Below are 14,217 nucleotides of genomic sequence, written 5' to 3' on the forward strand. Positions count from 1 at the left end.
AAACAAATTTTAGTAATTATTTTCATTTCTATTTTAAAAGGGGGAAGATAGCAGATACATAAATCAGGAGTGAAAACTGTGTAGCTGGCACGAGAACCATAATTAAGTAGTCATAAAAATATCAGAAAAAATAACATTTTGCCTAATGAGCACATCTCAGCCATAGGACTGGGTGCAATTCCCAGTTCTCACACCTGGGACCACTTCTTGGCCATATCATAATATTTTGGGATGAGAATTCTGTCATCCTCTGTTGTGCCATGGTTATTTCTAGAGAGAAATTCAGACAGATGGGCAGAAGGCAGAGTAGGCTGGCTGCTTGGCAAGGGAAATGAAACCAGGAGATGAAAGCAGAAACACAGTCAGCAAAAGCAGCTAAGGCATGATCCCACAGAACCTGAGCAGGAAAATCAGGGCCCTCGGGCCGTAATCAGGTTCCAGTGATAGTCCAGGTCTTTAGCCAAGTCTGCAATAATTACACAGGACCAAGGTCAAGCAGGGAAGGCGAGTCAGTAAAGCAGGGTCTGGGGCAGGTCTAGGGAAGGTAACCAGGATGAGACACAGTCCAGTGGGAACCAGGGTGCTCTGAGGTCACCAAAGGAGGAGGGATGCCCTCAAAGGTCAGGTATTGTCCTAGAGCCATAATGGATCAAGCCAAATCCTGTCTCTCTTTCTTTGCTACTGTAGGAGGATCCAACAAACCACAATTTACATCTTCAAAAGTGATAACGTAAGTTTAAAAGTAAGGCTGAGTAAGACAGTGAATTTAGAAATATTGAGAATTGGTATCTCCAGTCACATCCAAGACACTGTTTTAATATTTACTGTTAAATATCCCTCAAAGAGATTTATTAAGACCCCCTAAAAAAACCATTACATTTTAATCTGGATTGAGAATGTGATTTTTTTCCCCCCTAGAATCTATAAGCCCTTATGGACTATCACTGACCTCCAGCACTGAAATTACAGGAACGAATCTTTGACAGTAAGACTGTCAAAGCTGCCCACCTTATATAATTCTGAAATTAGGCCTTTTTTCAGGTGTAATATATACAGTGATGCTGTGTTGTGTTTATTTTCTGAAGCCCTTTAGATATAATATTTTCAAACAATCACTAATGAAGCATAATTGTATCACAATACAGGTCACCTACTTTTCATCATATTCTTTATAAAATCCTGCAGTGCCTATTTGGAATTTCTGAACATCTCTCAGTAAATCTGTTTTCATGACTGGCTGTACATTCAGCAGCAAGTCCTCAACCTGTTGTGCCTATATGCAGACAAAGAGAAAAAGACAGGCACAAAAGAATGAATGTGGGAAATCAAAAAATTAATTAGGTAAATAGGTTTATTCTATCATTTCAATATTAAGAGGGTTGATAATAATGATTTGAGAAATAACATAACTAAAATACCTGTGTGTTTAGGTTCTTCCAGGCATAGGCCAATCCATCACCTCTTTCTGTATTTTCATCTTGAAAGAGCAGATTGTATTTATGAAGCACAGAATAAGATTCTTCTATGTGTCCAACTGTCATGTCAATTTTAATCTCATTCTCTCGAATCTCCCTCAGTGCTTCCATTGCTTCCCGTACATCGTCAAGGTCCTGGATAGGTCTGCTTAACCTCTTGCTAACATTTTCAATGAATGAATAAATTTCACCCACGTCTGCGGCAGACTTTTTATTTAAAGCTAATCCAAATGTTCTTTGTCCTGAGCGGCATTCCTGAATTAAAGCTATTTTCAATGACTCTGTTGCAACTTCTACTGATTGCAGTGCAAAATGATTGGGCAGTTCTCTGATTTGCATCTCTAATTGCTAAGAAAAATACAAGTGTTCAGCATTTAATTTCACTGAAATTTATCTGAACAGTTCATTTTTACTAAAGATAAAATACTTACAGAAAAGTATCTGATTTGAGATTGGAATTCAGCCATTGTTGGTTTAGTATCTATAAATTCCTTCACTTTTTCTTCTGGAACCTACTTAAAAAAAGTTTATTTTAATGAATATTTAGCATTGGTATTATAATTACCTACACAGCACCCAGCTGCCTGATGTATTTCACAAACACAAAATGTTCCTTCCCTAAAAGGAATTGAGATATAAGCACAAATTCTTTTACTTGAACTGCCTTTCCTGACTCTTATTTTTTGCACAATAGTCTTTAAAGAACTTGAAATCTGTAACTCAGAAACTGACACAGATCATGATATCCCTTATCCATCTAAATGTTACTACAGGATTTACAATGTAGGTGCTAAAGTTTTGTGGGATGTATTTCCTTCCTAGTCTTCCTTCTGTCTGTAACCCCACGAAAGCAGTTCACATGTTCTAACAAGTATTTAAATGGGAGCAATTGCACTCAGTTTTCTTCGCTCTTCCTGAAACAGCATCTTTAAACTGCAGTTTCTAGGTGCAGATGGCCTCCTGGCCATTTGAAGAAAAGTTTGGCAGGGAAGGTTGGATCTAAGGGGAGAGAGGGCATTTAGCTTCTTGAAGATTGTTTATAGGCAATAGGGCCTTGACCATCCTTCCTTTTCACAAGATAGGCCAGTCTCTGCAGAGGTGAGAAATCAGTGTCACCAGCTCAACAAATGTGCAAGATTATCAGCTCAATTACAAACAGATGATCTTCACCCCTCCCAGTGATATTCCCCTGCATTCTGCACTGTGAGATCCCTGAGAATCTGTTTGCACCTCTAGGACCAACAGAGATTGTAAAGGTGGGGGAACAGTGACAACTCCTGAGGAATTTTAAGTTAATGAACCAGGTTAATTGATTATTTTAGAATATTTTAGTAACAAAGAAACATCATTCTTTGGCATCACCCAATCTGATTGTATCTTTCTGGGTGAAATGACATGCTACCAACATGTTCTTAGCTCAAACAGTACCTCAACCAAACTGAGCATTAAGCTTTGGAACTTCAGAAGCCACAAAAAGGTGAAAAAGCCCTCTCTCAGGCCAGACGGAAGAGTCAGCTGTGAGAATGAGGTCACTTAAGGGTTTATTTAGGAAGGAGAAGTTAAAAATAGTGAGCAAAGATAAGATTACTCCTGTTTTGATTGCTTATTTCTTGGCCTTCCTAAAGCACCTTTGATAGGTGAGACCAGTAGTTGTCCATTCACAGAGCTGAATTTCACTAGTCAGAATCTTTTACTTCATGATGAATCTCTTGACAAAATACTCCTCAGAGCTTTACCATTCATGTGACTGGACCCACTTCCTAATGAAGATAACTCCATCAGCCCAGATTCACTTCAGCTTTCGAACTTTCATTGCTGAAAGATTTCCTAGACAGAGGTTTTCTTTTTGCATGTGTGTGAAGAAATAGAAAAATATCATTCAGCAGTGGTTGCTTGAGAAGAACTACTCAGTTTAATATTCAGGAATAGTTTTGTAGTCTCCAAGTTCTAAAAGATTCTGCTCAACTATTGTTTTTCATAACACCTGCAGACAAGATGCTGTGAGAAAGATGGATAAATATATGAAAGCATAAGCTTGTTTATGCTCCAAAATTCCTTTGTGTACTTCTGCTTTCTTTCTTAGATGCGTTAATTGATAAAGATTTGCAAGTTCTGGCCAACACAAGAGCAGACAGGAATTATGGATGTATGGATTCTACCATGAAACCAATGCTTCCTACTGAGCACAGACTCCTTAGGCAACCAACAACTTTTTTTTTAAATATATTTAGATTTTACAACACAGCAATGTATTATATTAAGCTTGGGCTTAACCTTGTTCCAGATGTCCGAAAATTCAGAAAAGGTCTTCAGAAGAACCAGTGCTTCAGTTTTAAGAGATAAAATAATTGTATTTAGTTGGATCACCACTTTGTTTACATCCTTATGTTCGATGATCTGCTTGTCTAAAGGTTTCAGTGCCACCATCCTGGTGAGTTTGCTCTCATCACTTGACTCTAAAGCAACAGCTTGTTCAACCTGATATGAATTAAACAAGAAAAAAAAAATGTCCACTAGTTTGTTTGGGATTTTATTTTTATTTTTAAATTACAGAATATGCAATGATAATAAGTACTTCTAAAAACAGACAGAAAGTGCAGAGCAACATCCACAGGGAGACCCCCTGTTCTCAGCTTGGATTTTTACAGAGCTATAGTTCTAGTGTTAAAGCTGATTTTATAAAAAATTTTCATGCAGAGCTCTATATTAATCATCTCTGAATTACATCGGGCAAATATGCACCATATACAAGTACAATTGTACTGTTTTATCCTCCTACACATCTGCTAAAGTTTTTCTACCTTCTTTAGTGTAGAACTACAATCTATATCCATTCTTGGCTATAGAAAGTCCTGGAGGCAGTGGAGGGTAGCATGATTGGAAATAAGCTAACATTCTGCTTAACAGAGCAGAGTTCAATCAACTCTCTGCTGGTACTTGTTTTTTTAAATCTTAATTATTATTTGTTTGTAGGACTTGAATGTGGGTTTTTTCACTAGAATGAACTGATCTGTTTTTGATGTCATATCAACAAAAGAAAATATTTTTAGAAAGACACTTTTCAGCACAGATCTATGTACATCTATATTTTGTTCCCAGAAAAGACAATTAAGGCCACATGATTACCAGTACTGTGCATTCTTGTCCTTCAACAAGTTTCAGTTACTGTCTAAACCTCAGACCTTCCCAAGGTTTTAGTGCTAATTTTGGTGCCAGTTAAAATATTTGTACTGTATTAACTGTAGTATTATAGGTGTCATATGAAGGCTTGCAGTTTAACTTTAGAGTTTTCACCTGGGAGAAGTGATAATAATTTATATTAAGCTGGTAGAACTAACACATAATGTTTGTTCTACACTATCATCATTATATTTGAACAGTCTATTTAAAAGATTTTTTTAAAGCAACTTTTGATTTTAATATTAGAAACTACCAAACGTAAGATTTATGAACTGTTACTCCTATGTTTTATTAATTGGCATAGAAATTGAAAACTAGGCTTCACTTAACAGGAAGATCCACCAGGTAACAAGTCAAAGTATTGGTACAGAATATAATCTTAAGAAATGTTAAGCAAAATACCAAATTTTTAAAGTAAAGTAAAATACTTACCTGCTGCTGTTTATGATGTAAGTAAGCAAATTTCCACAGGGGAATATCTTTGGCTACTGATAGAATTATATTTACTGCTTTGTTTACAGCACTCTGAAAAAAACAAAACATTCACCTTGAGCTCACAGAGATATTATGTGGGTGGGGGATGATCATCCAAACAATACCAAGGCTGAAAAATTGTACCTCTGTCTTTAAAGGAAACACTCTAAGAAGCATGACATAGGATCACCCAAAAAACACATTTTGTAAGGGGAAAGAGTACTCCATAACGTTTTATTACAGTCCTTCCAAGTTTATGTGGTTTTCAAGCAAAAGAGACCTTTATGAACAGTAATCATGAATCACTGGGCATTACAATTTAGTTCAAGTACTATTTCCCTTTAAACTGCTTATAAACATTGCTATGTGTTATTAATAATGGTTTTCATGTTCACACCAGAATGCTTGAATACATTTGTCTGAATTTGTGATGGTATAGTCTGTAATCTATACAGGCAGCTACAGAAATTATCAGATTACTTCCCCTATGCATGGTATTTTAAAATCACACTTTGTGGCCTAATTTCTTACTGACAACACCATTAAGGCTGCACATGAAACTTTAGAAATAACTCAGCTACTGACCTTGAGAGTCACTATGTTAAATAAAAAGTCCAGAAATCAACACCATAAACAACTAATACTCTGAATAATTTCAGACATCATAGGATATTGCAAATATGTGTAAAAATTTTGCTAAACTAGTGTAAGTTTAAAAGAGTGTTTAAGTTTTTTCAGTTTAGGGATTTAGGCCGGTAATATTTTTCTTTACATTTCACTACTGCTGAATTTATGAATGATACTTTAAACTGACTTTAAATTCTGAAAGAGTTAAAAGAGACTAGAAAGTCAGGCTATACTGATGGCATTCATTTTTACTGTTTCACTCATTTTGAAATGTTTGCCTCTAAGTAGAGATTTGTGAATTACTCAGTTACTGAGCTTTGACAGAAACAGTTCCTTCTAATAGCCTGTATAACAAACCTGATCTGTGGTTCCACGCCCTTAGTACCCACTGTCATCATGAACTCAAGTGGCTTTTTAGGTTTCCTTCTCCTTCCTTTAGTTCTTATACCTGCACATATAAACCTGCACTCTTAAATCTTGCACATACTGCTTTGAAACAATACATTTATAAATGTTTTATTGTAGATGACTGAGATATCAAATTATTTGGTTACCTGAATATCTTCAAGACTTGGTCTCAAGACAATATTTGGAATAGCCAGCTGAATTTCAGTTCTGAACAAAGGAACCCTGTGTGCCTCTACAAACTTAGTCGTCTGATACCTGGAGTCAATAACATGCAGTCGATGTCTTAAGGACTCCAAAGAAATCTTCATGCCTAAATAAGTGTAATATTTAAGTGAGAATTTTTTTTTACCACAATAAGTTTGGGGGAAAAAAAAATCTTAAAAGTTTTATTTTAAAAATTCAACATATCTGAAAAATCCAGACTCACATCTGATCAAAGAGTCAGTATTCTTCTGACAAAGCTGTCCCATCAGGTTATAGTAGCTACAGGACAGGCATTCCTGGCAGCGTGTTTTCTGTTTCATGTCAAGATGTGTACAGGCAAATGAATCCTGAACAGTGAAAGGGAAATTTTTGGGTAAATAAACAGATTATCCAGCATATAAATGAAATATCAAATATCTGACTAGGCTACTTTTTTTTTTTTTTTACGTTGTAGAGGTCTTACCTCCAGAGGTCTTCCAGCATCTGCTTTCAGACTGTGCTTAAGAATATCTATAAGTTCATACACAGAACATTCCACTTGTTGGCTCTGCCTACAAAAACAACCTTACAGTCACCCATAGGGAATCAAACATAAAGAATGCCCTTTGTTGTTTCCCAGGCACACACCCCCTGTCCCACTGCACTTGTGTGAATGGAAATGCCTTTTCAATGTTTTTCTGTTTGTTTCTATTCCTTGGGCATGTAGAGATTTTAAAACTTGCTGACTAACATCAAACCCATTTGTCAGATCCTGTTATATCTGATTCAACTGGACTTCATAATTTTTTTTTTACAAAAAGTTTTTTCCAGCTATAGCTAATAAAACAGGTTTATCGTGATGAGGCAGTAAGATAATCTGTGAAATCAGAATGATTAAAATAAAAATAAAAGAAGTATTAAGAAACAAGCAGTTAACATGTGGATGAGATTTCAAATCTTATCCATCTTCATTTTTCTGGCTACTTATTAGAATGCTATAAGAAAAAATGTAAGAAATGCTAAATGAATGCTATAAGAAAAAAATGTGTGAAATGCTAAATGAATTGGCTAATAAATGCCAATACTATGCTACTTCACAACTGCTGTGCTCAAGATACTTAGAAGTTTCTCCCCTGCATCCTAAGACTATCACTTCGCTCTAGACTAGTACTCTGTTGCAATAACATTTTAAAAATAAAACCTCTATGCATACAAAAGTAGTAAGTAAATAAACCCTCCCAAAAATGGCCTTCAAGCCTGTGCAATTAAGAAACCTACTGAGACAGTTTGGGAGCAGTAGAGGCAGCAAGCTTTTCTATCTGTTCCAAGAAAGAAGTCACATCTGTGGGTTCATCTTCTGGCAAAACTATCAGAGCAGTGTTTGACATGTCCTTCAGGATTCTTTCAATTCTGCATTCCAGGGTATCAGATGCTGCTTTGACTACATAGTCCAACTCCCTCAGGGTACTGTAAACATTCTGAATAACTAAACAAGGATAAAAAAATGAAAACAAATCAATGCAGAACACAGACCTCCTAAGTCTCATCTCCCCTTCCTCCCATCCACTCCTGCCTCCCCCCAGGTTTTACAATAAAATGAGGATATAATGGCAATGAAATATGAAATGAAAGTCTGAAACATGATGGACTTGCTGTATATTTTCCTCTTTATATTAAAACATCTCATAATAAGCAGAACAATATTCTTTAAAATATCACTTATTTTTTGTAATAACATTGTAATGAAAAGGATCAACAAAACAGAACAGAAAACACAAAGGATGCCAGTACCCAAAAATTATTTTGTTCCTCCCACATATATGCATAGCAGACCTCACCATTGCAATTAACTTCTAAATGAAATTACTAAAATTCCCCCAGCCAAGACTTAGATTTCTTCTTCCATCTGTATGACCTAATTTACTTTGGAAACAGATAAACTTATTGCTTTAACAAATGTGTTTATTAAACTAAAGATAAAATTAACTGCTTCTGCTGTTTCTGAATAGACTGGAAAAATTCTTCCCCCTTCATACTTCCATTGCAAAATAGAAAGAAATACAGCACTTTATATCCTTTGTCACTATTATTACCATAACGTTTAATATATATAAATAAATATATGTAAACCTCTACTATATGAAGATAGAAATCACTAAAAATCTAAGGCACATCAGTGTGACAGGACTGTCCAAGTGCTGATGTTTTAAGTGGGAAATGTCATTTCTTGCTTCAAGGAAGTTAATAATGGAACTTGACTTTTTTTATTGTCTAAAATGGAAAAGCAGTCAAACGAATTAACGAATTCCTTAGATTCTTTGTTTTTTTAAATATATAAATTTAGTAGTCTAGAAGGCAACTATGGACTCCTATATTTCTAGATGGAGTTCTCTTAGATGGAAAAAAGACACATAAGACATTAAGCTTGAGTTTAGCACATCACTGGCACGTAAAGAGCTATTTTGTGTACACCAAACCAGGGGCTAATTTGTAGGTCTCCAACACACATTTTGGGCATATCAGACATTGCCCATTTTCAAAAAGACACGGTGCATACACTCTAGAAAAGAATTCCCTTCTAGGTGTAACTGCATTTCAGCTGCAGCAGCAGGAAAAGCTCTGATTAAAACAGCCCTGTATTACATCTAAATTGTTCAACAGAGACAGTTTCCACCAGAACCAATGGTGATACAAATAGCCATTACAACCTGAATTATACCTATTCAGATACTTAAAGTGGTGCAGAGAGCACCTAAATGAATGAATGAATAAATAAATACTATTGTAAAGACCTTCCTTATCATGTGTTACTAAAAATGCAAAACATTAAAACACAAAAATTCATTTTAGAGCTATAAAACAAGTATAAAAAAACCCTTGCCATTTGGTTATTGTTCTCTGGTCAGGCAAAGGCCAAGTAAAGCTGAAAGGTCACCATCCTTGCCTTAAGCATTGGTCAGAGCCCTGTGCACCAGTGCCCCATGGCAGAGTCATAAATAAACAGCTGCACAAACCTGTGCCACATTGCACTTTCAGATTTATATTGCTCCTGTTTATATTGCTGCTATTCCTTTTGAAGAAGGGAAAGCCTAACATCAATCAACCTGAACTGAAAAGCTAATTTACAAGCACGAGTTACTGTTTTCTCATGAAACTGCAACATGAAAGTCTTGGTGATGGTTTTATATATGCCCATTTCAATGACATTTTACAACAGTTAATCAATTTTATGCTGTATTTGATAGGGTTAAGGTTGTGTCTTACTGGTTGTGTGGAAAATCTCAATGCCTACTAAATGTTTTCTTGGAAAAAAAATAGTATTTGGGAAAAAATCTCCAACCTTGACTTCAGACATGCCACTTTTAGGATGTTCAGCATAAATTCTGAAGAGATTTTTTATAGAAAAGATATTATTAAAATACTCATATTCATTATCTTGTCTCACACTCTTGTAGCAGTTGGGCTAAAATTATCCACATAAAGTGAAAAGATCAGTCCACAAACACATTTTTCAAAGAGAAGCAAAAATAAATGCAGGCACCTCACAGTGTGAATGGCTCACAACTTATCCTATTACCTACATTTATTGATGTTCAAAGAAGTCCAGGACAGCTGCATCAGGCCTGGGGTAAAGGCATCCTCAATTTGTCCTATCCATGGCTTCATCAGTGGCTTCAGCACAACAGGGATCCTCTTCAGGTGTTCCTTGTAACTGATCAACAGGTTCTGGAGTCTGAAAGACATGATGACGCTCACTATGTGCTTAATTCAGATATTTGAAACACAGAATTTTGAACACATTTTCTGTTAATAAGGTTTGCAAATTCTGATCCCATCTTAAAAATAAGCACCCTTCCCAGCTCTTCCTAACTCCAACCAGGCCTCTTTGTCCTTACCAACAGCAGAACCAGACTGAAGAAATAAGTACCTCCAGCAAAGTGACTGTGATCAACTGACAGAGTTTTTCTCCCAAGAAAAGTTATTTACAATTTAAAAAAAATAGAAACGGAAAATTGAAAACATGGTTTTTTTGTTTACATCTTTCCATCTCACAAGACATGGCAAGAAATTACATTGTCTATAAGAAAATCTACATACAAACCACTTAGAATCACAGATTCCAAAGAAAATGAGTCCAAATTCTGAAACAAGGCTTATCAATACAGTTCCATGAAAATGAAGCTACACAAAGAAACTGCATAAACAAGAATTAGATGCAAAAATAATTCAAAGGTCAGATACATAATGGGTTCCTTACAAGAACTGCTGCAAACACAGAAATAGCTGTGTTTTGGACCAGATTAAAATCATGACATTAGACATCATTGTTACAACCATATACTGAGATAACACATTAACATTATACCCAGAACTGGTTTTTAAAATGTTGTCAGTCAAAAATCTACACCTCTAAATATTTCTTCTTTGCTTGGGTAGTCAGTATGAAGGTTTTTTAGAGAAGAAGATAAGTTTGTCTTTCTTTTTTTAATGCAAATATTTCCTGTACATTTTTTCCTGTTGGATGGCAAAATCTGGGGCTACTGCTTTTTGGAGATCTGTAGCATGCAGAGTTTGTCTTGCACATTAAAATTTTACAGTTAGTTGTCTTTAAACACTCCACAGAAAATCAATGAAAAATGATGCATTGTAAGACTGAAAATTTCAACAGAAAAAGAGAGGAAGGGTTGAAGTATTCATGAAACTCTTTAAATTTCATCCCTTTTTGTCCAATTCTAATTAAGAAATTAAGAACAGTCCTCACAAAACATTGCGTTTTTTAAGACGGAACATCCCTATTTAGAGAGTTCTAGAATTAACAACCAGCATCCCTGAGAATGAAAGAACTTTTGCAGCAGAGATTTGAACTGTTACAAGAAAAAGAAAGCAATTTTAAATCAACAAAAGTGAATTTAGATGTTCAACATGAGAGACAATGTTATAATTTAGGCAACATACTCCCTTTTCAAATGTTTGGGTTGTGCAGCAATCAAGTGGTTAATTCCACCTTATTTTTCTAACAGGAAAAAGAAAAACTTCTGATGCTAAGTGTTATATTTTGGAGTGTAATTGCTATATTAGAGTGCACAGATGCACTCTAACAATAATAATAGCAGTACCTAGGAGTTCCACTTAGAGAACAGCTGTTGAAGTAACAAAACAAAAACATGTAGGCGTTTCCAAGTAACGAGGTATGTCTCTATATAGGAACAACTGCATGTTAATATGGAAATACAGGGGAAAGCAATTAAAGTTCAATTAAACTCCATCAAAGATAAAAATTATAATAAATCAAAAGTTATATATGCAACAGATTTAAAGTAGGTATTCCCATTTGCACATGAGAAACAAATCCAAAAAGTGTTCACTCACTCCCTTTGATGTCTTTTAATCTGTTCTTCATCTGCACACAAGCCAAGGACAACATCTGGGACTTCAAAATGCATTTTTCTCAAGTATTTTGTCTCATAAAGTACTTCCAGGACCATTGGGTCTAAGTTTACAAATAATTCCTTCATGTAGCAGTGAAAAAAAGAAATAGAAAATAAGACACCAGTTTGGTACTTACATGTAGTGTGACGTAACTGGATCATATAAAGACATGTAAATGACTGGAGAGGATTTTTAAAATATTTATTTCTTCTTCAGCCTCCTCTAGGAATATATGGATTTCCCAAAGTATTAATCAATCAATATCTTACACTGATTTCAATTTCTTGTGACTCTTTCACTGTGCCCTAACCTCTTGGCTCCCAGGACTTCCCAAGTTTAATTCTAGTTCTGCAGCTACATTCTCTGGAAGTTAATTTGCCTTTTCATCCTAGCTTCTCCATCAGTAACTGGGAAGAAATATTGTGAAGGTTAATCTCTACACTTTTGAGGGCACTAAAATTGCTTTTAAGATGTTTTTAAGATGCTGCATAAATTTGAAAACTATGTTCTAGTTGTCCATTATGGAATCATTAGTACAAAAAATGTCACATTTTAACCATAATTTCTCTGCATGACAGCAGGAAAAAAAATCTATGAAGTAAGAAGGGTAAAATTTTCTGCCTTGGCAATAAATTTGGAAAGCAAATTAATGAATTATTGCAATATATTCAACACAGTGATATTGATCACTGCAGAAAAGACCATGACCCAACAAAAAATTCCTTCCTTGACTAAAATTTTGGTTAACATAGAAAATGAACAAGGAAGCAACAGCTAAAGAATGTAGATAAGTCAGTAGTAGATACGTACTTGCTGAGTACTGCCTTTTTTATACCCTGAACAAGACAGAAGCCTTATGAAGAAGAAATATTATGAGACATATCATAAATATACACAGAAAGGAAAAAACATTTCAACTCGAGTAGCTCATTTTTTAGCCCTATTTGGTTTAAGGTTACTTCAATGCTTTCTTGTCTATCCATGATATGATTAAGTAGCATATGTAATACTAAATCATATAACAAAGAATAGATCATGTTTACCTTGGTTTCTGGGTGCCTGACAAGCAAGGAAGCACACAGAGCATTCCTAGCCTGGTCAGCAAACCTGCACCAGGCCCTATGATAAATAATCTCAAATTCCAAAAGAACTGCAGCCATTTTATTGTAGTTCTTGATAACTTTTTTCATTTCCATTGTCTGCAATTTAGGGGGAAAAAAAAAAAGAAAAAGCACCACTTAGACAATTCAATGAGTCTAACACAGTAAAAAGGACCTCCACAAGGCTTTTCCTCTCCACCACAGGAAAGCAAAAGAAATAGAAATCTCTAAGTTATGCTGTTTTAGAGACAAGATAAGACACAGAAACATAGGAATATATTTAGAAATTCAATTATTATTGAATTGTTCTAAGCAACATGACTCTTTTCCTGATTTTTCCTCCCAATCCTGTTCATAGAACAAAGTCTATAATGTGACATATACAAGGCACTAATGGCCCACTGAGAAAGGTATACAAATGGTTCCACTGTTGGATGAACTTGATACAAGCTGCTAGAATAGTGAGTGGAGAAGTATATAAGTAAATTTGCTTTCTGTTAATAACATCCTTGAAAGATTAGGATAAATCCTCCTCTGCTAATTTCCAACCTTCAAAAGTGTGGTTTTCTTTTTAAGGAACATCATTGGATGGTCAATTTTTCTGAATAACTGCTGGGCCCACAAAATCTTCCCTGTTACCTAAAACACAGAAGATATTAGGTTAGATTTTCATTAACTTGAAACACTCAAGAAATAAAGCAATTTTTCTCTCTCATTTACTTCATTCTTACTGGTGGTATATTACGTGGTATAGGTGGATTTTCCTTTTCCTTCTGATAGAGTTTTTGAATAAACTCTAAGTCTTGGCTGTACTGTTGAAGAACAAGGGTATATTTCTCATTTAGATCAATATTATTTTCTCCTATTATTTCAAGCTTCATCAGAAATCTCAGCATCTGTTCAGTCTAAAAAAGAAGATGGAGCATTTACTTCAGAAGACAACAGTTCAGAAAGTCATTGTCCATAAAGTATTTTATTAATTTAGAATATGCTATGTAAATTTATAAGTAATTTTCTAAGAAATACAGAAAAATCCATCTAGACAAGTTTGTGAATTTTACTTCCATATTTTATCCCACACAGGACATACTTACCACTGTATAAACCAAGAAACTGTTATCACTACAGCTTGGGGTTTTTCTCACTCTCAAATCCTCTCTCCTTTCTTTTCAGCAAACAGTTGTGGTAGAACACCTACACCTTTACTCACACTTCATTAACACCTCATATATCATCACTGAGATATGAGACATTGAATAAAACTGACATTAAGGAAACAGAAGGCAGGTATTTAATTACTCCTGCCAGTGAAACAGGAATAAACTAGAAATGCAACAGGA

General features: G+C 35.1%; 1 protein-coding gene across 1 annotated transcript in view; it reads right to left on the minus strand.

Annotated features, from left to right (window-relative positions):
* The window catches only part of LOC131087332 (dynein axonemal heavy chain 5-like), a 149,278-nt gene that overhangs the window by 115,728 nt on the left and 19,333 nt on the right, over positions 1-14,217 (minus strand). The window contains exons 17-30 of the mRNA XM_058030916.1: positions 13,609-13,782; positions 13,427-13,516; positions 12,821-12,976; positions 11,718-11,857; positions 9,929-10,080; positions 7,626-7,833; positions 6,832-6,919; positions 6,592-6,715; positions 6,311-6,474; positions 5,088-5,180; positions 3,750-3,953; positions 1,907-1,987; positions 1,419-1,823; positions 1,155-1,273 (exon numbers count right to left, since the gene is read on the minus strand). Coding sequence (XP_057886899.1) covers positions 1,155-1,273; positions 1,419-1,823; positions 1,907-1,987; positions 3,750-3,953; positions 5,088-5,180; positions 6,311-6,474; positions 6,592-6,715; positions 6,832-6,919; positions 7,626-7,833; positions 9,929-10,080; positions 11,718-11,857; positions 12,821-12,976; positions 13,427-13,516; positions 13,609-13,782 — 2,198 coding nt within the window. The remainder of the gene's footprint in view (positions 1-1,154; positions 1,274-1,418; positions 1,824-1,906; positions 1,988-3,749; positions 3,954-5,087; positions 5,181-6,310; positions 6,475-6,591; positions 6,716-6,831; positions 6,920-7,625; positions 7,834-9,928; positions 10,081-11,717; positions 11,858-12,820; positions 12,977-13,426; positions 13,517-13,608; positions 13,783-14,217) is intronic.

Source organism: Melospiza georgiana, chromosome 1 (assembly GCF_028018845.1).
Source record: "Melospiza georgiana isolate bMelGeo1 chromosome 1, bMelGeo1.pri, whole genome shotgun sequence".
In the NCBI taxonomy this organism is placed as follows: Eukaryota; Metazoa; Chordata; class Aves; order Passeriformes; family Passerellidae; genus Melospiza; species Melospiza georgiana.